The following is a 26,395-nucleotide window of genomic DNA, read 5'->3' on the forward strand; positions in this document are numbered from 1 at the left end:
CCATCCAGTCGGCTAATAATACATCCAAACAGAAATACAAGAAGGGAGGAAAAAAATGCAAGACTGCCTCAGTGACTTCAACATCACCTTGGAATCAAATCAGCCGGGAGGAAGCTTCCTGAGTCAAACATGCATTAATTTCTTGTGGAACATTAGGCAGCACTTCAGTGTAGGAATCAGATAAGCCGAGAGGATGCTTGATGAATTTTCTTGTGGAAAATTAGGCAGCACTTCCTTGATGAACTTTTGGGGGGACGAACTTGCAATCGGCATTTCCTGTCCCAAGTCCCGAGTACAATATTTACCCAAATCCACCGCTCTTTGGAGCCTTATCGCCTCCATCCATGGACCCGAGACGGCTGGCCTCCATTATAGCCATCTTGCTGTTAACGCATACCATCGCCTCCGGAGAGGACTGCCGGCCTTCTTCTTGCGGAGATCTCCGGAACATAAGCTACCCCTTTCGCCTGACCACCGATCCTTCCACCTGCGGCGATCCCCAGTACCAACTCACCTGTGATCAGAACCGAGCCGTCTTGGAGCTGTATTCGACCAAGTACTACGTGGAGGAGATCTCCTACGAGGACCAGGTGGCCCGCGTCGTCCTCGCCGACCTCTCCCGGCAGTCTCTACCCTTCTTGCGTCCGAGCAAATTCAAGTATGGAGATCCCTTCGACATGAACCGAAGCAGCAACAGCGTCGCGTTCGTAACTTGCCCCGCATCATCGGTGGACGATCCTTCGTTACATGTCCCCGTCGCTTCTTGTGTCGATAACTCTTCCTCCTCCAAAGAGTACTTGTATGCGCTGGCGGGGGATGCGACGGTGGCAGATCTTCGGAAGAGCTGCGCTACCGCAGGGACGGTGCCTGTGGCGGGCATGCTTCGGAATCGTACGCAGGCCGCGGTTCAAGACGTTTTGCTAAGAGGATTTTACATATCGTGGAAGGTCCCCATGCTGTGTCGTGACTGCGTGGCTAAAGGGCAGCAATGTTCGGATTATGAATGTGGTCTTCTTTCACCAACTTCTTCTCCTTCAATCCCCCTCAGAATTTTATCTGACAGAAGTGTCGTACTATACAGGTCCCCGCTTTTACGTTTACGGGCTGAGGGCGCACCGGCACTGTTATGATGAATGCACAAATCATCCGTTCGGATCCGCCTTCTGTGAGTTCCTAATAACCTTCCACCAACGTTATCACAATAACTCCTTGATCCAATTTAAATTTTATAGATTTTGCATTAAAATTTTGCATTAAAAAAATATTTAGTTGTTGAAAGAAAGAAGAGATTTTTTTTTTATTTTAAAGGATCTTTGATGATTTTGATCTTACAATTACATATGGAAGCAGAGAAAATCTAAATGCCTCTCGAACTATTTTTTTCATTTTTACCGTAATTCAAAAAGATTATCAGACTTGCTGTCCATCACTTTAGCCATTATAAGTAGGACTCGGAGTAGATCACTTTGGCCATTATGGATAGGGTTGAACAGTGCCCAAGATCAAAATCCGCGACATTAGAAAGTCAAATCGGGCGCCAAACTTCTAGAGCTCATAATTTGGTCATATGACATCCGATTAAAATAATCTTTTTTTAAAAAAAATTGGGTAACTTTTCGAAATCTACAACTTTGGGCCAATACTTTTGTAAACTGGGTTAAATTCTATCGTTTGGGCTCTAAAATAGGCTGGTCAAATAGAAAGTTTTTTTTTTCTCGAAAAAAACTTTGATCAGGTGTTTAACCAAAAACAAATTAGGCGAAGCGGCAAAACATAAAGTTAATGTAGGAGTTGAGATCTACATTCTGTAAAATTTATTTTTAATGATTATTTCTATTAGTCATATTTATTTTTAAAATTTAGTCCTATTTGATCTAGGAAAGGAATCTGATCTGTATTGTGCAAAAGCGGACCTCACTACTATTATAGATAGAGAGCATATACCTTCTTTTATAGTGTGTGGATCATCAATGTAAGAAAAGGTGATGTAAACTCTACTTTCGTAATTTTTCGTCTTTTTCTAAATTTTTTTTTAAGATATTTGAGTTGGGCAAGTTGAGGAAATTATTTCTTCTCTTTGATTGGATAAAGTTGGTATCAAAGTAAGATAAGGTAGTAGAAGTCTAAGTTACTCCTACTCCTAAGATAGAAACTACGGTCAACTAAAATATGATAAAATGCATTGATTTGATTGTCGATGATCCATAAATTATAATTTTCACTTATTTATACTAACAAACATTAAATGCATACTTTGACAGTTGCCACTATGTCTGGCCTCCACTTTTGACAGTTTTGATAGCTGACGCCGGTTATCCTCTACTATGCACAATTGTCGGCATAGTTTTTTTGCAACTGTCTTGCCATTATTTATCTCTTCTTGGTTTGGACTTATTTGGATGCTCACATTAGTTATGTTTCTTCACTCCATCCTACAATATGATCTTCTGCACTTTGTGAATGTCTTGAAGACCGATTCAATCACTTTGGCCTACTCCCACTAGCCATTTTCCTTGCATTATGATTTATTATGGCCAAGTGTTGAGCTTTTGGCCTACCTATCAATACCATGGTTGAACTCATCCTCTTCGGTCTATGCCATAGGTAAGATTTCTTATGGTCGGACTCTTTCCAACCCAGCAAGGGTCATGTGATTTTCATTTATCTTTACTTCATCTTATCCTATCCATGTGGTGCTTACTCACGGCTTCTAGCTTAGTTGTCGAGATATGGTGTAAACACCACCTCTCACATCATAGGTAGTGTGAAGTTGGGTATCATTGCTCATAATAGATACTTATGCTTGTTATTGTATGCCACATGGGCCACTATTCCCATGCATGGTAGATAGTTTGACCACTCCTCCTGTGCATGGGTAGTTGTAGCCATTAGTCGACCTTTCATCACAAATTGAAGCATTTACATAAAAGAATTCTTTGTGGACAAGCGGTAAGGCCCCCCATGTGGCGCACCCTCAGACCAATAGAAGGGGATTTCGAACTACCAACCATCATCCCTAGACTCCACTCCATACGGATTCATCATAGATCATCATACATCGATAATTCTCGCACCCTTGGATGTATACCATATTCACTCAGTTTGCATTGACCGGACTTAAACATAATGTTGCCACTAGAGTATCAGCCTATTGATTGAAGCTGGTCTAGATGTGGTGTAAGAAATAGCATCCTTCCAATGAGATCTGAATGTATCAACTGTAGTAGCCAAGAAGATCTTGTTTTGGTCTCTTAAAGGATAGCTTGTGCATCTTTCCTTGGATGTACACCATATTCACTCAGTCTGCACTGACCGGACTTAACATAAATGTTGCTACTGGAGTATCAGCCTCTTGATGGCAGTTGGTCTAGATGTGGTGTAAGAAATAGCATCCTTCCAATGAGATCTGAATGTATCAACTATAGTAGCCAAGAAGATCTTGTTCCGGTCTCTTAAAGGATAGCTTGTGCATCTTTCCTTATTGGCATTCAGTGCAAGTTAATGCTAGTATTCACTTTGATTCTAGGAAGTCTATCAACTAGTCCTTTACTCTGCATGTCTTGAAGTCTGTCATAATTTGCATAAGTACATCTAGCATACCGCAAATCAGTTGTGCTATGTCTTACTTAATAGTCTGAACTACATAAGAATTACCAGCAGATATAATATAAATTTTGTTAATTTTTTTATCTTGAGTAATAAGTTTTTCAGAAGCTAACATTAACATAAATCTCAATAGTAATAGGCCCAAATAAAATGGATACCTTTTATCCACGATTTGTGAGACAAAAATCAAATTTTTATTCATACCAGGCATGCAATATATATTATATATAGAAATAGAAGAACCGGTAGATGGTATGAGAGATAAGTCACTAATATTTTTAATAAGATAAAGTGAATCATCAGTTGTAGCAATAGCATTAGAACCAGTATAATCATGTAGAGAATCCAATATCTCTCTATGGCTAGCAAAGTAATTAGAACGTTCAGAATCAATAATCCAATCATGAGAAGAATTAATGTTTGACCTGGTTATTAAGGCAATTGGCATCAACGATGGAAGTAGTGAGAGCCTAGTTATCAATACCCTTCTCTCCCTGATACCTTGAAGTATAGAGTGCCATTTAGACTGTTAGAGTGTCACCTTGCAATCTTCAATTTCATGACCAAATTTTTAACATCTATTATAATTTTCCTTGAATTTATTATTTTTCTTCTAATTAAAATTTTTTGGCCTTCTTAGATTCTTCAACTAACCTTTTTTTTCTGAATTTTTAAATTTATTATTCCATTTCTTAATTTTAACTTTACTATCAAAAAATAAGATTTTCTTTTTAGGGGATATAGTCCAATTACATATTTAAGTATTAAGCACTTCTTGATTAATAGGTAGATTTTCCAATTCTGCCAGCTCATCTAGAGATAGAAAGTATATAAGCACCATACTCTTTATTCATACCATGAATCAATAGTATATGCCATTTATTTCCACCATAGTAAGAAATTTCATCAAGCATGCCAAACTCATCAAATAATTTTTTTATTTAAGAAAATATTGGGAGATCTTAAGATTATCTTGTTTGAGAGCACCAATCTTATTCTCCAAAAATTGAAGCCGAGCATCATTAGACTTTAAGTGGATGGCTCCGAGAATATCTCATGCCCTCTTAAGATCCTCTATGTCTTGAATATGCTGATGATTATTTTCATCCATATTGATTTGAAGAATATGCCTAACCTTATTACCTTTATCATCAACACTTTCCTTACTTCTTCATTATCCAGAGTTTCTAGTGGCATCACTATATCTGTCCCATCAATGATCTTTCATAAGTTTTATTTGATCAAGTAAGACTTGATGCAGAACATCCAATAGCCATAGTTAACATTGTTCAATTTTCTTATTCAATTAAGAGAGATGGTGTTTACACCACATATAGATTGTTTATACCCTATTTCAACAATCTAGCTGGTGATCACGAGCACATGCCATGTGGATCAAGTTAAATAGAATAAGAATGCATAAAGGTTACGTGACCCTTACTAAACTAGATAGAGTTCAGCTATAAATCACCCTAAATATGGAGGAGTAGGCTGAAGAGATAGAATTTGGCCATGATGGGGATGGGTAGGCCGAAAGATTGGAACCTGGCCATGATTAACCACGATGCACCGATACAAGTCACAAGCCGAAGGACATTAAATAGTGATGTGATTCGTGGTTACCCTACGCATGAGATCATGGGAGTGAACCTTCGAAACTGTTGAGGATCATTGCGATCTGGGTAGTTACAGGGATCAATGATTGTGTTCGGTTATTCTATTTCTTAGTATAAAGAAATGTAATTATTCTTTATTAAGAACTTTTGAACAATCCAACTTATCAATGCATCTTATTTTATTTTAGCTTATTTTACTAATAGATTTCTACCTTAAGAGAGTGTTAACTTAGAGTTTTACTATCGTAGCCTAGACTCCGCCTCTATGCAGATCCAAATACATCTTCTTCGAACAGTAGTGTGATAGTGGCAAAGTTCTTGAAGGTCAAGAGATCTAGACCAATGCTACTCGTATCCTCTTTTTGATCACCATCTTTTTGATTGCTCTAATGCTGGTGGCATGCCTATACACATATCTATCCAACTATTAGACTTGTCCTACAACTTCTCTGGCAAGTTAGCTGGGAAACAAGTTTATTTGACACACTCGGAGGACGGAAAATAAATAAATGATAGTAGCATCAGCCATGATGATTTACCTATTGAATCATAAGAATAAGAGTCCACATGCTTGCACTAGCACACTCATATTGAATTGCGAGATGTACTTCAACTATGCTGATCTACACTCATAAATCACCGATCTCAAAGTTTATGGCTCTGATAATATGTAGAATAGGATATCTTTCAATGCAAATCAAATTCAAAGAAGCCACCCAAAAGCAAAAAATTATTCAAAAAGTTTGTATGCCGACAACCAAACTTGGTTCTCTCTTACACAAAAAAAGCCATCCAAAAGCAAAAGCCACCACACTCTAAGATCCCTCACTATCATTAAGTAAAACCCACATTCTCATATGTTCCACTTTCACTAAAAGATGGAAATACTACTATCTCCCACTAAAAGATAAACTAAAAGACAAACTCAGTGTAATTAGCATAGACCAATACTAAAAGACAAAAAAATATTTTATTTTATTTTATTAATAAGTTGGAGTTGTGATGATTCCTACAAGAAGCCCCTCTTCTCTACTCTCTTCGTATAAAACAAAGAAACAAAAATTATAAATACATAATAATTTGAAGGTGATTTTGTCAAATTCATTATAAAGAAAATTATACTCCTAGTTTCTCTATTTCCTCTTCTACTTCTCCCTTTTGTTCCAAACTTTTAGGGTTTTGATCTTGAACCTAGAATTGATAAAAGGCAATGGTGAGAGGACTGCGGCTAGTACTTATCTATCTTTCTCACTCTTTTTTTCTCTCTTTATCTGTATATAAAAATGAGTAGCCTTGCTCTTGTGGTCTCTCTTTTTTCTACAACTAATTTTCTTTTTTCTTTAAATCCTAAACATAATTTTGTATGTGCTCATACACTAATTGGAAAAAGGAGGAGAACCAAAATAATCCTAATAAGCAATTATCTATTTGTGCATGTGATTTCATCTGCTAACCATAGCGCAATTACTTACTAAAGAAAAAATTGTTATACTACATATTTGTACAATATTAAAAAGATCAAACTTTTCAATAAAAAGAGAAAAAAATAATAAGGCAAACTAAAATTGGATTTATCAATTTCCTATCAATTTTGGTGTGCACTAACTTCAACTTATTCATAAAGTCTTAATACCCCCATTCTTAAAAAATTCACACACTATCTCATAAATGTCAATCGCATCTGAAAAAAGCTTTTTGAATGATACATTCAAAAAAAGTTTTCACGAAACCCATGATAAAATAAATGTAAGCATGCGAATTAGCTATTCTCTCTGCATGTTTATGTTTTGGTGACGAAACTCTCTAGTTGCATCTTTGTTTCTGTGCATCATTTTAAACTAGAGAAATGTATATGATGTGTATGAGTCAAAATAGTGAGATGGAGCAAAAGAAAAGGAAAGAAAAATGAGAAGAGTAGCATTGGCTGAGGTTCGAGACTGTTGTGGTTGAAATCTGTCCTGAGGGTGACCACGCCGGAGGAGTCAGAGGAGCCGCCGGGTGGGCCGAAGAAAGGACAACACCTCCCATGTGCCGGCGTACATGCACAAAGCCTCACCGGTGGATTCTAGTGAGGGCCCTCCGATGCTTAAGTTAGAGCGGATCTTAGTTGGTCCAAAAAAGGTCCCAAGCATTACCTGATGTGGGCTATTTATAGTCCTCGCAGAGGTACCCAGGTGGCGGAGGTATGGCCCGTCCTCATCATGGGAGGAGATGGCTTTAGCCAAGTAGCGTGCAGTCAGGGCTTGCTTGAGGCACACGGTCTAGATCGTTCTTGTGAACGGCATGGCATCGACAGACGTGGCAGGGTATGACTCTTGACAGGCATGGCAGGGTATGGCCCTTGATGGGAGTATCATGATGTGGCTAGGTACGGTGGCGGGGCCGAGGTTGGCTCCGGCCTCTGGTGGAGGTTGGTCTAGCTCTTGGTGGGGCTGAGGTCGACCTGGCTCTTGGCTGGGCCGAGGTCTGCCTGCTCAGCGCTGAGGTCTGTTTGGCTGAAATTGGGTGGTCCCACGCTGAGGTAGGACGATCCATTTTGCCTCCCATCATTTGCCCTCCGACTTACGAGTCCGAGTCGCCTTTTGGCTCGGGCGAAGAAAGTAGCCGAGCTATCGATCATCCTGTACTGTAGCCCGATGCTCATGAAGATGTATGCACCGAGCATAGTACACTTCTTGTATTTTTGGGGGTGGCTTCAGGCTGAGCTTCTTGAGCCGAGCTTGGGTGGTTCAAATTGCCACATCATTCCAAGCAAAAATGGCTGTAGGAGCTCTTCAATGCATTGCGTGCGCGCTCCCTTTCGAGGCGTTGCTTGGTGGAATGCAAAGGGCCAATCATTAAGGGCCCGTCGGTGCGCCTGGTGGAGAGCGAAGGGTCAATCATCAAGGCCCCATCCTCCAAGGTGGCCAATCATCAATGCCCTGTTATCCGAGGCGGCCATCATAATCACTTTGCCTTTAATATCGCGATCCGGGAGGATTCGTTGGGGGAGCGTCTGAGTCTGCCACGCGGCAAGATCCAGCTACTCGGCTGCCCAGGTTAGCCGATCTGAGCCATTGGGTAGGCTATATGAAGCCTTAGAGAGGCTCTAGGGCCCTCATTTGATTTTCCTTGCTTCCACCCTTCTTTCCGGCCGCCATCGTTGCTCTTGAGCTTTCTTGGAGCTTTCCAGAGTATTTCGAGGCGGATTCCCTCCTTTCTTCGATTGTCTTCTCCGGTGAAGTCTCGGGTAGGTGTTCTTTGTCTTCTCAGTCGCTCGGAGAGCTGTCCTCCTTTTTCTTTTTTCTTTGATATTCTGTGAGTAAGGCGATAGGGTCGCTCACAAGAGCCTTTGTGCTTGGCGCAGGTTCATCCCAAGCCCGGGCTTCTTCAAATGTGGAGGAGGCATAAGAATAGTGTGTATTTCATTTTAGTTCATTTATTGGCATATCATAGCTTGATGATATATAAAATATAATTAATAAATATAATCTTTTTTTTAGCATATTTTGTTGGGATATGAAATGAGTACAAGATAGTAGAGACTAGAATATGACATGTGCTATAATGCGGGCGTTTCAATCTAAATAAGTATTTATTTATTTATGCATGTAATTTTTGCCAACAAGCCATCATGTAATTGTAAAATCGTCCCCCCCCCTCCCCCACACACACACTATAATAAAAGAGCATTTTTTTCATAGGAAAGAAAAAAAAAACAAATTAGGACTATCTATCTATCAACTCTCTTTCAAATATCATTCAATATAATTGTACTAACATCAACTTATCCATATAGTTCTAAATTTCAACATTTGTACCTCCATTCTTAAAAAGAATATCACATATTATCTCATAAATGTAAGTTGCATCTAAAAAAAAGCTTTTCGAAGGATATGCATAAAAGAAGTTTTTATGCATCTCAAAATAAAATCTAAACTGACAAATTAGTTACTCTTTTCATGTTTATATTTAGGTTGCAGAACTCTGTAATTATATCTCTGTTTCTTTGCCTCATTTTGCACTAGTGATTTGCATATACAATGCATGTAATCAAAATGGAGAGATAGAGTAAAAGAAAAGAATTAAAAATGAGAAGAAAAGTAGCATTAGCGGAGGTCCACGAGTATGGAGAAAATTCAGAAACTTTTGAAATAATTAGTATCAGGTAGGTGCAAAGCACATGTTTGTGAAGGAAAAAAAAAGCAAAAATATCATTATATCAAGTTCCACGGCCTACCTTAAGAAGTTATTGAAAGTTGTGTAGCATTTTATTAATTATTTTAAAGGTGGAGTTAAAAAACGACAAAGTTCTATACCAAAATGTGCAATACACACGGTCTTAGAGAGGGAACTAAAAGAAAAAAAATTTAAAAGAAAAAAGTGAAAATATTATAGACTATGATATGGATATGGTGTGAAGAGTTGCATAGTACTTTAGTAATTATCATTAAGGAGGAGTCCTATTTGTAAAAGTTTCTAGTGCAATAGTAGAGATAAGGATTGCATATATTTAATTTTAGTGCTTTCATCCAGAAATCATTAGCTTGATGAGCAATAAAATATTGTTAATTAATATAAAATATTATTTTTGAGCGAAAAGACTCACCCAATATTTTATTGAGGTATGAATGAGTAAAAGAAGGTCCAAAGACCGAAGAGGGATAAGCAGGCCTAGCCCTTCAAGGTTCATTGGAATCAAACATTTGCGAAGGAACATATATGGTTCAAAATGTTGAAAACATTTATTGAAATATTTGTTTTGGTCTCATGTAGGTTTCTTCGAACTATTAACGTTCATTATACTAGGTAAGACCTTTGGAAATCATTTTTACTGAATGACAATATTTTTTTATTTCTCAACAAGACTGACGTTCTTCAACTGCTTGGGTTATTTTTTTGATATATTGGCGGATGCTGTAAAAGAGATCCTTGTCGTGGAAGGTACAGTTGGTTGTTTATCTTGCAACTACTAGTGACCTTGTTGCTATGTTCATCTGAAAATCTCTTAATGTCTCTCTTTGCATAGGAGTTGTTATCATACCAGGACGAACAATCATTGGGATATCATGCTTGATGGTCTACCTTGTGTACAAATTACGAAGGAAGCCTAGATCAATGGACAGCAGAATCGAAGATTTCTTGAATGACTAAAGGAATTCCATGCCCATCCGGTACTCTTATCGGCATATCAAGAAGATGACCAATCAATTTAAAGAAAAATTGGGCCAAGGAGGTTATGGTTCTGTGTTCAAGGGAAAGCTTACGACGAGCCGTCCAGTGGCAATTAAGATTTTAGAGAAGGCCAAAGGAAATGGGCAGGATTTTATCAATGAAGTGTCTACCATTGGAAGGATTCATCACACCAATGTGGTGCAACTCATTGATTTTTGCTTTGATGGTTCAAACAGAGCTTTAGTTTATGAATTCATGTCCAATGGATCACTAGATAAGTATATATATTCCCAAGAAGGGAAGGCTGAGGCTTTGAGTTGGGAGAAGATGCAGGATATAGCACTCGGAATAGCACGAGGGATTGAATATCTTCATCGAGGTTGTGACATGCAAATTTTATATTTTGATATCAAGCCTCACAACATCCTTTGGATGACAAATTCAACCCCAAGATATCTACGAGTGCAAATGGGTCGGGTCGGATCAGGTCCGGAGTGACCCCGATCCGATTCGGTTTTTTGTTCGGATCCTAATTTTGGACCAAGACCCAATCTGGTTGAAGATCGGATCGAATCGGATCGGATTCGAGTCGGCTTCGGATCGGGTCCGGATCCGAATCGGATTGGGTTCGGGTTCGAATCGGATCCCATTTTTTTGTGCTTTTGGGGGGAGAATTTGGGCAAATCTAATTTGGTCATATCATAATTATGAGGTGCTGGGCGACCCATGACTTGAAAGACTTGCAATTGACCTCCAGTCAGAACGAAGGGCCCGTGACGTGCTAACTAAGTCGGTCTACAAGCCAAATTTCATACCACACTATTTTTTATCCATATGACTGGTTATACGGAACTTGGTGTCTTCCAGCTCCCCTGTCACGAGGGCAAAAAAAAATCCCAGACCTTCTTCCAAAATCCAATTCCATCGCAGAAAACTGGCACATGACCCATATTCAGTTCAGCGTCCCCTCACTTTCTCTCTTCAAAAGTTAAAGGAAACAAAAACCAAAAAACAGAAGGGAAAAAAAAAAAACCAGCTACCGAGGCACCACAGGTATCAACAGTGTAATAGATGGAGAGAGAATCCTGACGGGCCGAGGTTCCATTGGCTTCTATGAACCTATGTGCCTGTTGCTATCCTTCCTACTCCCCTTAGAGCTTTTCCCCTTTCTCTCCCTCTCTCTCTCTCTCTCTCTCTCTTCGGGTTCATTCGCATCAGATCGGGTTCGTTCGGTAAACCTAGACTTGACATAAAAAATAATTCGGATCCAATTTTCGGATCTGACCCGGACCCACGGGTCCTCAAATTCGGGTCGAGTCGGATCTACGCGGGTCGGATCGGGTCGGGTCAGGTCTACGCGGGTCGGGTCTGCACGGGTCGGGTTACGTGTCGATCCGACCCATTTGCAGGCTCAAAGGTATCTGACTTTGGATTAGCAAAACTCCATCCTATGGAAGAGAGTAAGGTTTCGGTAACTGCTGCAAGAGGAATCATGGGATACATGGCCCCTGAACTATTCTATGAAAAGGTAGGTGAAGTCTCTTACATGTCTGATGTTTATAGTTTTGGGATGTTATTGATGGAAATGGCAGGCAGAAGGCAGAATCTAAACCCACATGCTCCACGAAGCAGCCAAATCTACTTCCCCTCGTGGATTTATGACCAGCTTGATCAAGGAAGAGACTTGGAAATGGAGGATGCCACTGATGATGAAAAGGAAATTGCAAAGAGACTCCTAATGATAGCACTACGGTGTATACAAATGAATCCGGCAGAGAGACCATCTATGAGCCAAGTTGTAGAGATGTTAGAAAAGAAAATGGAGGATTTGCAAATGCCATCAAAGCCTTTTCTATCATCTCTAGACAAGGTGTTCAGGGAAGATCATGCAATCGACATGGAATCCTCAGAATCGTTATATGAGCCTGGAAGCAATACAAACAATAGATCAAATGATGAGATAATCTCTTGCTCTTCCAAATAATAAAGTAAGGGATGTTGTCTAATAAGGATATCTCAGCGTTCTTGTGGTCGTCTAATAGAACAGTTGAATTGGATGTGTCTTAGGAGGGGCTTCCTGTCGTCTGTGTACTCTAAATAAGGAGGATATTATGAACTTGTATGTTGCCATCCCTATGAACTTTATCTGTGTACTCTAAATAATGATATCATAAACTTGTATGTTGCTGTCCCTGTGAACTTTATCTGTGTACTCTAAATAATGATATTATGAACTTGTATGTTGTTATCCCTGTGAACTTTGTTTACTAAAGTTCAATAAAATGTTGACAAAATGAAATGAAAGGAGTAGCAGTGGCTGTTGCAACTCCAAGCATCCTCATGTGCCATGGAGATCAGATTCTTCTAGTTAATTGTTTATAAATTAATGTTCAAGCCAATTATCTGCAAGTACGATCAACATATATACGTGATTGATGTAATCCCAAACTGTCCCAATCTAGCCCGATTGGGTAATACCCGTCTCGACTATTCATCACCTGACACTACTATAGAAGTGAGGATGGCTAAGAAGTTGTTGCTTTTGCATCACTTTCCCACCACCCCAATCAATGAATTAGTTTCTGTGGAGAGCATAGCCAATTTTTCAAATGCAACTCAACCCTTCAACATTCAGTCTACCTCTCAGCAACTCAAGCTGATGATCTTTGCCATAGAATAGCCAACCTTTCTAATATTCACCATTCATTGGCTGACCTGACCAAGGAAATAGATGCCATAACTACTTCCACCGATGATCTAGAAGTCAAGATCTCTTTCTTTGAAGAAGAAGTTAAGCTTGCCCTGGATGCATATATGTCAGTCCAGGATAAATTGCAAGCCTAGAAGGACTAGATAGCATTCCTTGAAGTCGAGTTCCTGACATCTACAAAGAAATACAACTCCTGGAAGAAGAGTAAGCGAAGCTGGAATACAATAATAATAATTTTTGGTTGGAGATGCAGGCAACCAAACAGCCTGTTGTTTGACATGTAACCAATCCAAATTAGCTGGCTCTAGGACTAGGATTTCAAATTTATGCAGAAATATCATTGTCCATTAGATGGGCCATCCGTGACATGTGGGTCTTGTGTTGGGTCCGGTCGGGACACCAGGACTGATTCAGGACTCCGTGCAACCTGGCCAAATGGGCCCCTGCGAACCATGAAACAGGTTTAGGCTTGGGCCCCCTGCGAACCATGAACCATGCAACCAGGCCAAATGAGCCTGAACACAGGACTCATTTGCAGTGTTCAGGCTCAGGATTCGGGTCGGGTCCGACGGGCGACCATCTGTGGAAATCGGGGTTATTTTGGTAATTTCGACCTCCCTGAGAATATCTTCGTCTACGCCCGGGCCGCCCACGGACGCGTTGTTGCTGGAAGTGAGCTTTTGCTCTTGCAGCGTCGTTCCCCTTCGCCATCTTCTTTCCTCTCCTATCAATCCTTGAAATCCCCGAAGGTATTCTCTCTTCTTCTTCTTCTCCTCTCGGTTATGTCTATCAGCAATAGGCTATTCTATTTTTTTTCCTTTTACCCCTTTCATTCTCTAGTCGGTGATGTTAGGGTTTAGGGATTCTCATTGAAAGGGTTTTAGGGTTCTGTGGCTTTTCCTAAACGAACTGGATTCTAGGTTAGGTCTTGGTAGATCCTGTTGGTTGTCTAAATTGGAAGGGTTTGCTTCCATCTAGGGTTGCTCTCTGGTACTTGGCTTCACCAGGGGAATTCAGTCTTTTTTTTTCCTTTTTATGCTCTCTATTTAGATCTTTATATGATCTTGTTTCATCTTAGAGTTTTATTCGTGTATAATATATGCAATAGAATGCTAAAAATGCTTTTGTACTTGTGAATTAAAATTCTAAAACTAACGCTTTATGTCTTTGTTGTTTGCCTCCTAAGCGTGTAGAAGTGACTGTGTGTAAGGAGTTTCCTAGTTTCAATTATTCTTGATGGTTGTGTTACATGTTGATTTTTAACATAATAGATTGCTATGATTGATTGATGAGTTCTTGATATATAAAGCTCTCCTTTTTAATGGTAGCTTGCTAAACATGAAACACGCCTCAAAGTCCTAGAGGAGAAGGTCGTGATCTATGAGCTGCTAGATTGATTCCATGCTAAGAAACATGCACATGCTCAACTACATGGTCTTATTCATCATTTCTATAATAAAATTTAACTAAGTGAAGATCCTATCAACTTATCCTTGTCAGATAACGTGAATACGAAGTTGAATGATCGTCCATACAAATTCAGCTCTAAGAACTGCCTGATTTCCTGAATTTCCACGTATCAGAAAATCTTCTATGGTTTCAAAACATTTGCAATTTGCAGGTAATTTGAATGGGAATATATCCTCAGCTATTACCCTCCCCTGCATGAATACGTACATATATGTAATTATTTTTTCTAGAACTTCGTATTTAGCGAACTTGAGGCAGTGAAAAAGTGCACTTTTGTCAACAATGGATCACTATTTTCCCAATTATGGTCAGATTTATCTTACCTATAATAAACCAGTTGTTTGTGAAATGCCCATCTTGTTTCCATCACTAACAAACATCCTGAGTAAAATAAGGGGGGCTCCTCAGCTATCCTGGATACTAGCAATAGCATATCTGGAGCTACTTTATAGACCTTGAAAGAAGTGCTGAAAGGCTGTAAGCATGCGCATTGTGTCTGATTATGACCATACTTGCATTATACTTGCTCACACTGAGGATTAGAATAATCTTTGAGAGTAGCTGGTTGCATCTATCTCCCAATCCCAGGGTAGATTACTTGCCACCTCGAGATCTCAACCATGGTTACAATTACTGACCTTTGCATCTATAGTTTGTTGGTCTGATGCTCTGTGGTTTCTGAGCTTTCCATAACAAGATCTATACCAACACTTTGAAAGGGTAATTATTATTCTTAAATATAACAACAGCTACATCATTTTTTGGAAATTCTCTTTCAAAGCTTATCTACATCCATATGTCATCTATTTCATGAGGATCTTTTGACACGCAAAATTTGAAATTATTAGCTACTTTCAGGCAAAGCCCATCTCAGGGAGCACTTCTATTTGATCTTTGACCAGTCACCAAATGGTGATCTTTGTCACGCCTCTCTGCTTTTTCCCTTTGTGGTTATATAGTTGCAACAACTCCCTTATATTACATTCTTGTTGGAATATTTTTGGTATCCTTGTGTTTGACTTTTACATTGTTGATTCCTAAAACTCTAGATAAAATTGTATCGTAATCATTGTTGTCATGGCTGATTGCACTTTCACCTATGCATTTCCTCGTCGTTTTGGGTATAAAGTCTTTTACCTATACTCTTGTGATGTGTCATACTTTCCTCTGCAAATTCTTTTGAATGATATGTACCCATCAATTCTTTACATTTCTTTTCGCTGTGCAGATGGATAGGGAGAAGCTCATGAAGATGGCCGGTGCAGTTCGCACTGGTGGAAGGGGCAGTATGCGCAGGTTCTAAAGTTTTTCACTTAATTACCTACTATGAGAGTATACCATCTAGATTCTCTAGAGCAACATTTTGAGTGGTTAAGGATATAATATGGCCGAAGTGCTTGTGAAAGTTCTTGACAGAGAATATGCAATAAATGTCTGGAGAAATTAGAAACCTGTTATTAGCTTGTGGTTGATAATTACATTGGTAATTTATATGGTGTTCTTTAATAGTTAATGAGAAATGAAAGTTTTATAAATTTTAGCGGATGTGTCTTGAATAATGAAGCCAACCCCATAGACAGGGTAAGCATTTTGGTGCAAGGTTGGTTGAACCGGACCGAATTGCCTGGTTCGGCTAGTATCGAGTCAACCTAGTGGGGAATCGGGTCAGTTCATCTATTAAATTCGGCTCTGGCCCCGAACCGGTTGTGAACCAGCCATAACCGTTCGAAACCGGCCAGTTCCATTCGAACTCGGTGCGAACCGGACTCAAATCGAACCAGTCAGAATCGCCGCGAACTAGCCATAATCGTTCGAAACCGGTCAGTCCGTTCGAACTCGGTGCGAACCGAACTTGGACCAAACCGGCCAGAACCGACTGCGAACCAGTCATAATCGTTCGGAACTGGCCAGTTCCGTTCAAACTCGGTGCGAACTGTCCGATTCGCACCCAGTCAACTCGGTTTGAAATCGGGCCCCCTCCCCCTTTTCCTTTTCAATATCTTGTTCTTTGTTTGGTAATTTAGACTTTAAAGTCTAAACCGCTCCCTCTTTCTTCCAATTTACAAAATCATACCTATTTAGCGCGATTGCAAAAAAAATTCAAGCCTAAATAAGATGTGCTTTCTCTCCCCTATCTCGTTCCTTCCAATTTTTTTGGCTCTAAAAAAAGCTTGAAATTTGCAATATAAGGAGAGATTATACCAAAATTTTTGATTTGGGCTTGATTTTACGATATGTTATAGATCTATGGATGATCTACACGATGACATAAATTTTTTTAATTTTCGAATTATATATAATTTTTAAAAATTTTAAAAAAATATTTTTGATTTAATATATATAATAAAATTAAAAAAATATAAAATCAGAAGTTAGCGGCATGCAAACTACTATCCAGCAAAATTTGGTGCCTATTTATTCAAGTTTTAATGCGATTATGCGCATAGTGGCCTAGGCCTAAATTTTAAAAAATTAAGAAATAATTGGCATTAGATGCATGCCCATGGGCCTAAAAAAATATATGCAGCATCCATTGTTGGATTCTATATGGATCTGAGCTGAATTTAATTTTTAAATATTTATATTTAAAAATTATTTTAAAAATTTAAAAATAATTAAAAATATCTAATTAATTCCAAAAATTATAAAATATTAGTAGTACATATTACATATTTCAGAGTATTTTCTGAAGTATAAAATATATGTTTCTGAATTTATGTTATTTAAATATTTTTTAAAATTTAAAAATTATTAAAAATATATAAATAAATTAAAAAATATTAAAAATTAGTATTATGTATTAGATAAATCAGATATATTGTTTGTGGTAAGAAAATTATCTTTATAATAATAAATTTTGATAATTTTAAATAATTGATAAACTGACGTACTTGATAAATCTGCAGGAATGGACTATCAAAGAAAAAGGAGTCAGTGTAATATTGATTGGGATCGTGGGTAAATGCTCTCGGGTTGTTACTATTGGAGGTACAATCGATGCAACATAGAGTTTAAGAGAGGAAGAGTAATCAGATTGAAGCAGCACTTAGTTGGTGGTTATTACGATATATCTATGTGCCGCAAATATGCACAGAAGGTTCGATAGTTGAAGAAGCACTTCGTTAAATTCAGAGCAGCGAATGAGAGAATTTTCAAGAAGAAGATGGAGGTAGACTACCGAGTGGCAGAGTCACCTTTCTATCATTTTAAAGAGTCAAAAAAGGCATTCGCTCCAGATGATGAGGCACAGATTCAGACTGTCATGCTGACGAGCCTGAATGATCAGTAGCAGCAGGATGAGGTGGCCAGGCATAGGCCTCAATTTGGGCCCTCATACTATAAGTCAGGTTTTGGTTTTGCGAGCAGCAGAAAAGATGCAGAGTTCAAGAGGACTTTCTCAGTTAAGGAGGCCGTCAGTAGAGGTGGTGGCTATATTGCATCTATATTGGAAGCTTTTGGTAGCAAAAAAGTCATCAAGGGAGATTTTATCAGGAGCCACCATTTATGATTTAGATCTACATGCCTTCTCTAACAGAAATTCGAAGCAGCAGAGGGTTGACACAATGTTGAAGAAGGATAAGAAGAATTTGTGGCAAGCTATTTGATCTTGCTTCTACTTTAGCCACATCCTAGTGAATGTGGCAAACAATACGTATTATAGGTCTGCCATTTTTTTATACAAGCTATCGGTCCCGATGTAGATTTTTTAGGACCGAAAAACATCTACAGTGAGCTTTTTGACAATATTGAAGAGCTAGAAAAGTGGATTGCCTTATATAAAAGCAAGTGGCCCACATACGGACTGACAGTGATGTGTGATGGTTAGATCGATCTTACTAGACAGAGCATTGTCAACTTTCTTACATATTGTGATATGAAGACTGTCTTCCATAAGTCGGTTGATGCTTCCAATCAGGTGCAGGACGATATATACATCCTAAGTTTGATAAAAGAGGTAATTGATCAAGTAAAAGAGAAGAATGTCGTGCAGATCATCATTGATAATGGGCCACAATATAAGACCGCTAGAAATATCTTGATGGAGCGGCGACGATAGCGGCAACCATATTTTCTGGATCCTATGTGCTGCATATTGTATCGACCTTATGTTGATAAACATTGCAAAAATTTATAGGGTAAAGCAGATAGTGGAGACAACCCAAATCATTGTTAGATATATTTATAACTAAACATGGGTCTTTTTACTAATGAGAAAGTATGTAGTAGAGATCTTGAGATTAGGAGTTACACGATTTGCTACCAACTATGTTGTACTTGATATTCTTCTTGAGAAAAAAGCAGCCCTACGCTAGATATTTGAAAGTTCCGAGTGGCAGAAAATTAGATTTACGAGGGCCAACATTGAAGGGAGCATTGTCGGAGACCTGGTGATGAGGCAGATGTTCTGGCAGTAGGCTACTATGATAGTGAAGGTTATCAGACCATTGTATGAAGTACTTCGGGCTATGGACAGCGAGAGGTACCTCAAATGGGCTTCTTGTATCATATGATGGAGAGGGCAAAAATTTAAATCAAGCAGATTCGAAGTATGCCCAAGTGTACATCGACATCATTGATCAGCGATGGGACTAACAAATGGGTAGAGACTTGCATCTAGCAGGTAATCAAGAACATTGAAAATTAAACTGTTTCTGCACTTGTACAATTTTACTAAGATAATAACAAACTCTATATGTAGCATATTACATGCATCCGAGGTTTCAGTGCATCGTAGCTGGACTCGATATGGATGAGAAACCTCTGGCCGCTCTATGTAATGTGATTTACAAAATAGAGTCTGATCCAAAAGTCGTGGCCTTATGTCTAGAAGAGGTAAGTTAACTTAAGTGATATGTATAAGTTTATTGGTATATTCAATTGTTAATATATTACAACACGGTTTTTTTTCACAAACCAAAATATTTAGAGAGGGCACGGACAGCTTTCGAGTTTCGACAGCTGTCATAAGTAAGAAAAATATGAATTGAGGTATATTACACATCAGGAGGATATTTACCTGGCGCTAGATAGCTACTAATATGATAGTATCTTTTATGTAATTTTTTTTAATATTTTTGCAGCTGAATGGTGGATTTATTTTGGTTTGTCCACGAAAAATTTAAACAGCTAGCTATTCGGATTCTCTCCTAAAGGTTCTCGAGTGGCTGTGAGCACAACTGGTCAATCTTTGCCCTTATCCACAGCAAGTGGAGGAATTGTTTGACACAGAAACGCCTCAACGATATTGTATATGTCACTATAATCTGAGGTTGAGGTTGAAGTGTATTTAGGCAGAAGAAGAGCTAAAGTATGCAGATGTGATTCATAGTGCTTTCATTGATGATGAGGATGATCCTATAATTGGATGGCTTGTGGGCCAGTAGCAGGAGCCAAAGCTTGATGAGTAAGGATTGCCTCCACGACTGATCAGTTTCGTAGCCAGGAAGGTTAGGGTCAATGTAAGGCAATGGACAGAGAGCAATATTCCATACATCCTTTCAGCTGATGAGCCACAGCTATAGGGGTCACCACATGACTCTGTCTGAAACATCCTCTCAGAGATATGATCGAGAGATGCTTAGATAAGGCCACTATGCTATCCGGTTGACTTGGTCAAGAGGGCGACATACACCCTTCCAACATAACAAGGCAGCGAGTGGCACAAGTGGTAAGCATGCAGCAAGTGGCACGAAGGGTAAGCATGCAGTGAGTGGCACGAAGAATAAGCAGGCAGCTGTCTAGCACACAAAAAAAAAAGAACAAATGACATCTACAACCTCAATGAAGAGTGTGGAGAAGCCAGTTTACTTAGATTCAGATCAGAAGCAGCAGTTTTGGTGGTCATGGATCTACTGGCAAGGGAGTGGAGGATATGAAACTACCGTTTATGAGACAGTCAGGATGGTCTTCGATTCACCAGTGAGTCCCAATTTACACATGCTACATAGGATGGGGACCATGGTGCACGATCTGGTAGAGCCCACAAGAATACGATTACATATAGGAGACGAGCTCCTCGAGGTCATTTAGGAGGACACGATGTAGCTACAGATGATCTTGCATGTGGAGTACGATTTGCAGATGTATCAGGTTCCGAGTCGTATATTTAAATCCTATTATCCACAGTCATAGGCAGTTTATGATCCATAGGGATACATATATGGATATGGTCCGTCTGAGGCATCTTCCGATGGCTACTACTTATGCAATCCAGAGTATCTTACGGGTTGGATTTTACTGCTGGCTTATTCGGATGGGCCCCTTTACAACTGTTTTATTAACCATTTTATTAGTTAGAGGACATTTCTTAGAGCCAAAGTTTCAACGAGAGATTCGAGAGTGCTTATAGCCTAGAGCGCGTTCCTTATGAGATGAACATATATGACTACAATGCTTCTTGATTATAGGGATGGACCGATGTGCTTCCTGACTATGTTAATGATCCGGATATCCACGAGAAGTATTGCCATTCGACGAGATTTTAGTTATCGATATGTATGTTGTACTTTAAATATATATAATTGATTGTATTATTTTATATTTTTCACCTCACTACTTGATTTGAGGATATTTTTATGTTGTTTCTTATAGCATGCAACATTTCACTAATCATTTTATGTTTTGTATCATTTTAAAACAATAAGATGCATCATTTTGGAGATCATAAAAACATCAAAAAAATGTCAAAAAATAATCAAATTAAACTTAAAATTATTGAAAAAGTTGAAAAAGATTGATTATCAATTAATTAAACTTGAAAAACTAAAAAAAATTGGGTGCGCTGGTTCTAAACCGGTGCACCACAGCGTACCGTGTGTCGGTACAGTACCGAACTGATATCATACTAATTCGTCTGCTGACTGGTACGGATTCCGGTATTGGTTTGGCGGACCTTATTTTGGTGGATGTTAAAATTAAGTAAACCCTTGATATCTCTTATTGATTGGACAGCATAATTTGGATGGATGTTTTGGTAAAGTTTATTTACTTAAACATAGTTGAAATCCTACAGCACATGTGCACAGATACAATGTGTGCATGTGAAACGACCACTTCTATTGTTTAGGAAGGAAGAATTTGATTTGGGTAATGATTTGTGATTTTAATTACGTAATTGCTGATGTCTCTTAGCATTAATTTATCTTAAGAATTGGATAGCTTGATTATATGAATGTTGTAAAACTTATATTTGGGCATATAATTTTAACACTTCTAATGTTCAGGAAAAAAGAATTTTAATTTTTTTTATTTGGGCAATGATTTATGATTTTTCTTCCCTACGTCTTCATTCTATTTAGTTGTGTCCATTAGGAAGAAGAAGGCAATCCACAAGACCACGCCAACAAATGACAAGAGGCTTCAAAGCACTTTGAAAAGAATAGGGGTAAATGCTATCCCTGCCATTGAAGAAGTCAACATCTTTAAAGATGATATTGTCATCCAATTTGTGAACCCTAAGGGTAAAAAGCACATCGTGTAAACTGAGAGAATGAAGTGATAATTATTTTCCAGAATTGCTCAGTTGTGACTAAGTAGTTTTTTTCTTTATTTGTCCAGTGCAAGCTTCAATTGCAGCAAATACGTGGGTAGTTAGCGGTTCTCCCCAGACAAAAAGTACTCTTCTCTCTAGCTTATAATCATGACTAAAGAAACCCCCCCCCCCAACCCCAAAAAAAAAAAAAAAAAAAACATGGACACACTTGTGTCTGCCTGCAAATTATTGCATGTATTCCCACCAGCATGGAATTTTGTTTGTAATCATTGAATCAAGTATCATGATGTTACCAGAAGTAGTAGTCACACTGCACAACCCTACAGGTTGAAGGACTAGTTTTCCTGCTGGAGGTTTTCTGCTGTCATAGTGGCCACAAACATGATACGATATTATGTCCAAGATTGTCAACCAAAATTTAAAAAATATTCTTTCCGTATAAAAACCATTTTCTTTTTCATAAAGCAAGTCTGTTCTTGCTAGCTTTCCTGAATATTTACAGCTCACACGTGGCACTTCATGGTGACAGGACTTCAAGATCTGCTGCCTGGGATCATCAACCAACTGGGTATGTTTTCTTGCATGATCAAATCATACTGCTTATCTGCTTTCACCAAGACCAGTTTTCGCTTATAATCTGCCTTGTAATAACTTGCCAGTCCCCATATGACTTGAATGCCCTTACTCTGTGCTTATTGATTATGCTGAACTTTAGTAGCTGGCTTTCTGCAATCATCCGCTTCCCCACACACCCTCCTCTCCCATACTCACTTCCGATTACGGCAACTAAGCAGCTGACTATCGATTGCCTTACCTAAGGCACAATTATTCAAGTTTTTTTTTTTTCCATTTTGCTTGTATACTATGATGTCAAATTTCCATTGCCTCTAGCATTTGTTTATGACAAGTTTGGGAGCTGGGCTCGACCCTGCCAGACTACCATTTTTTTAATCCTTATTACTTACTGGAGTGTTTTTTTTTAATTTTTTACCCTTTTCTTTTGGGTTTGCCAATTTGCAAGTACATATATCCTATGGTATCATATCTTCCATATTTGCTGAACGAAGGACGGTTTAAATTCCTGTGTTTCTTATTCATTTATTTGTTAACTTACATTCCTAAGTTATACAGAATTGATGGGAGTTTTTTTTAAATGATGTTCCAATAGCAATCTGCCAATTAAAAGACTTTCAGTGCCCTGGTTTTTTTGTAATGCATGACTCTGTTAATTACTAAACTCTAACTTCTCTTATTCAGGCCCTGATAACTTAGACAACCTGAGGAAGCTGGCAGAACAGTTCCAGAAGCAGTCACCTGGCGCTGGTGCTGCTGCTAAGGTGGATGACGATGATGATGTGCCTGAGCTTGTGGCAGGAGAGACATTTGAAGCGGCTGCCAATGATAACCAAACTGCAGCTGCTACTGAAAACAAAGCCGCAGCTGACCATGAAAACCAGGCACCATAGAGATTACAAACTTTCAGGGAATCTGTCAAAACCCCGTTTTAAGTGTTTTAAGTGTTATATGGAAGCTTTCTAAAGTTTTGATTTCGCAGGTTCTTTCTCATTTTGTGACAAAGTAGAAGACCTGATCCTGTCATTCTTGTTTTGTCACTCGAATAGCCGGCCATTTAAGGAAGCTGATGTTTTGCTACTTTGTTTTCCTAGAAGGCATGTTGGAGTGCTTTCTTCTTCATAGGCATGGTTCGCCTGACCAAGTTGATGAACTGCACAAAGTGCTCATTTTACTGTCTTATTACTTGATGGATTTAGTTCTTGTCAAACTTGCTGCTTGCCAACAAAAAATGCAGTATTCAACATCTAAACTCTTTCAAAGAATCCTGCAAAGATTGAAATATGTCTACTTCCTCGTGTAATAGAATCTGAATAATTTGTTTTGAATCGGGAAGTAGTACAAATCCTTTCCATAAAAAAATAAAAATTTAAAAAGAAAAACTCCATGAGTTGGTGGAAGCACGGAATCACCATTAAACATTTCACATAAAGGATATGACATAATTTGTTAGAGCTGACCTATGTGAGAGAGCTGGCTTGATTTACCTTTTGTATCATCTTTTTCGTATTCTTTCTTGGTTTGACCGTTAAGTACGATATACTACTGTAGTCATTCTCTATCTTGTTATCAGAGCTTACAATGTGAGTTCTTGTCCAAGATTCAGGTGTGTCGTGGAAATGAATATAAAACTTGATAAATGGAGATCAGAGACATGGTTTGTTGGAAGATCGAAAGGCTGTCAACCGGTGGGGGAGCGCCCTTCAAAATGGCTATCTGCAAGAGAGTTTGTTGCTTCTCAACTACTGAGAATTCTCCCGAAGTTCTACGAGCAGTGAGAAAAGCAACTCGAGCTTGCCGAATGTCTTGTTCCCGGGCATTCTATCCTGGATGTATGATTTCCTGTTCTATTAGTAGCATTGGTTGCCGTTTTGAGACTAGTCTACCTCTTCATTAGCATTTGAGATTCTTACAAGTATCATCATGTCCCTGGTCCTGCATGTGAATTTGCTGTTGGTTCAGCAACGAAAGGAGATTGTTTTCATTGAGCTTAAGGAATCATATCCAGTCGGCTGACAGATGAAAATTGCAGCTCTATACCTGCACTAGAGGGTGGCAATCGGATTAGGTCGGGTCAGATATGGGTCAGATCAAAAATTCATCAACTCAAATCCGATCTATTTAATAAATAAATTAAACTTTTAAATCTGAAACTGGCCTATTTATTAAACAAATAATTCAATTCGATCTACATAACATATTTATTAAATGGGTTAGAAAGATTTTTAATGACTCAAATGGATTTAAACAGGTTAAGCGGGTCAGGTTAAATACGTCAGAAACAGGTTAAGCCAGTTTTGAATAGATTAAATGGGTTTTAAACAGATTAACTGGGTCGAGTCATAACCTGACCTAATTATTAAATGGGTAAAAATGGATTAAACGGGTCAAAGATTTAATCTTGAATCCAACCCATTTAATAAATAGGTTTAAACGGGTTAAGCCAACGACTTAAATTTATTTATGTCGAATCCAAATCTACTTAAAGACAAAACCACTTCTCAGTCTCTTTGTGAGATTCGTCCTGGTATATCCTTTTTCACCAAATAAGCAAAAATTAGGAAGAACAATCCTTGAATCTGTTGCCTCGGTGTGCCCTGTAATTGTTCTATCAAGTGTACCGTTCTCTTCTACCAAACATGCCGAATGTCATATCCACCCACCCTGTCTTGATTGTAGATGTGACAAATCTGCTAAATATCACGGGGATAAGCAGGCGTTAATATTTAAGGCTACAGCCAGCTTAACAGCCAACGGGAGGGCAATGGAGTAAACCTAGCAGAGATTAATTTTTATTTACAGCAGCAAAAGAGACACAGCAGAGTCGATAGCCAAAAACATCTGCAGCAGATGGCGCTACGAACATTCTCATGTAAATGTTACTGCATCTGATACTGTAAACTTTTCTGCACATCTGATCAAGAAGCCATCATACCACCTCGTGCATAACTTCCTTTACCATGCTACCAGCACTATCTCCTCGCCTATCAGGAAGTAATAGAAATGGTGAAAAAATAATGGGACTACCTTCTCGAGCTAAATCAAGGACCTCACCTCAACACCAGCACTCTAGAGAGAGGTGCCCACCGGCAAACTAAAATCCAATTGGTCATGTTCAACTTAGTAATCATTATTTTCCTCAAAAAATTTAGTAATCATAATCGCATCTCCATCATTGTAGTTTGTATGGGAACGGTCTAAATCAGAATTCCAATGAATGACCAGATAAGAGCAGTATCTATCAATGACAAATCCTTTGTCTGAGCAAGCTCTAAGAAACTTTTAAGAAAATAATGAGAGAGATTCCATATTCGGAAGGTTAAAATTGCTCCACTCGAACTATTGATAGTTTGACCGGAAAACGTATTTGAGCATCACTGTCTATAATTTACACGGTATTTATTTCATCAACCAAAATTAACACCCAAAAAACATTTACTTGTAGTACTTACAATGTTTATAGCAATGATTTCTAAATAATTGGGATGGTACAGCCAACTAAGAGAGACCCACCTACAATAATGTTGATGCTGTGGAAGTTCGTTGTTTACTTCCAAGAATGATAAGAATGATTTTCACGTCATCATGATATTTTCTCCTCCTTCCAACAGGAACACTCACCAATTCTTCAATGCTAAACTCTGCGCACCAGATGAGATGATTTAGAAATCTGAACAAGAGTTGTATAGCACCGCATTCATGTCAAATGTTAATGAATAATTATATCACCATCATTTAAAATCAATACATAATTGAGATGCATTAGTTCTCACA

At 38.5% G+C, this 26,395-nt stretch overlaps 2 protein-coding genes and 1 pseudogene across 3 annotated transcripts; all 3 read left to right on the forward strand.

Annotated features, from left to right (window-relative positions):
- Positions 1-344: 344 nt before the first annotated feature.
- LOC120103970 (LEAF RUST 10 DISEASE-RESISTANCE LOCUS RECEPTOR-LIKE PROTEIN KINASE-like 1.2) lies at positions 345-967 on the forward strand. Its single transcript, XM_039116622.1, has 2 exons — positions 345-891; positions 948-967. The coding sequence occupies exons 1-2, from the start codon at positions 345-347 to the stop codon at positions 965-967; spliced, it is 567 nt and encodes a 188-aa protein (XP_038972550.1).
- LOC103697544 lies at positions 960-12,430 on the forward strand (annotated as a pseudogene).
- Positions 12,431-13,705: 1,275 nt separating this feature from the next.
- On the forward strand, positions 13,706-23,949 carry LOC103697543 (nascent polypeptide-associated complex subunit beta). Of its 2 annotated transcripts, XM_026801286.2 has the most exons (7): positions 13,706-13,835; positions 15,785-15,852; positions 21,868-22,016; positions 22,114-22,170; positions 22,578-22,616; positions 23,306-23,357; positions 23,627-23,949. In XM_026801286.2, exons 2-7 carry the CDS (start codon positions 15,785-15,787, stop codon positions 23,628-23,630), a joined length of 369 nt encoding a protein of 122 aa, XP_026657087.1. In that variant the 5' UTR covers positions 13,706-13,835; the 3' UTR covers positions 23,631-23,949. The 2 variants fall into 2 exon arrangements, with proteins under 2 accessions (XP_026657087.1, XP_008777643.1); XM_008779421.4 differs by having other exon boundaries at positions 23,306-23,949.
- Positions 23,950-26,395: the final 2,446 nt, after the last annotated feature.

This window comes from Phoenix dactylifera, unplaced genomic scaffold, assembly GCF_009389715.1.
Source record: "Phoenix dactylifera cultivar Barhee BC4 unplaced genomic scaffold, palm_55x_up_171113_PBpolish2nd_filt_p 000117F, whole genome shotgun sequence".
Classification (NCBI taxonomy): Eukaryota; Viridiplantae; Streptophyta; class Magnoliopsida; order Arecales; family Arecaceae; genus Phoenix; species Phoenix dactylifera.

Excerpts from the sequence above, each read along its gene's own strand:
- LOC120103970 (XM_039116622.1), top strand. The coding sequence starts at position 345 with ATGGACCCGAGACGGCTGGCCTCCATTATAGCCATCTTGCTGTTAACG. Across the intron at positions 892-947 it reads GGCGGGCATGCTTCGGAATC|GTCCCCATGCTGTGTCGTGA; the intron begins GTACGCAGGCCG and ends ATATCGTGGAAG.
- LOC103697543 (XM_008779421.4), top strand. The coding sequence starts at position 15,785 with ATGGATAGGGAGAAGCTCATGAAGATGGCCGGTGCAGTTCGCACTGGT. Across the intron at positions 15,853-21,867 it reads GGAAGGGGCAGTATGCGCAG|GAAGAAGAAGGCAATCCACA; the intron begins GTTCTAAAGTTT and ends TGTGTCCATTAG. Across the intron at positions 22,171-22,577 it reads CGGTTCTCCCCAGACAAAAA|GACTTCAAGATCTGCTGCCT; the intron begins GTACTCTTCTCT and ends TCATGGTGACAG.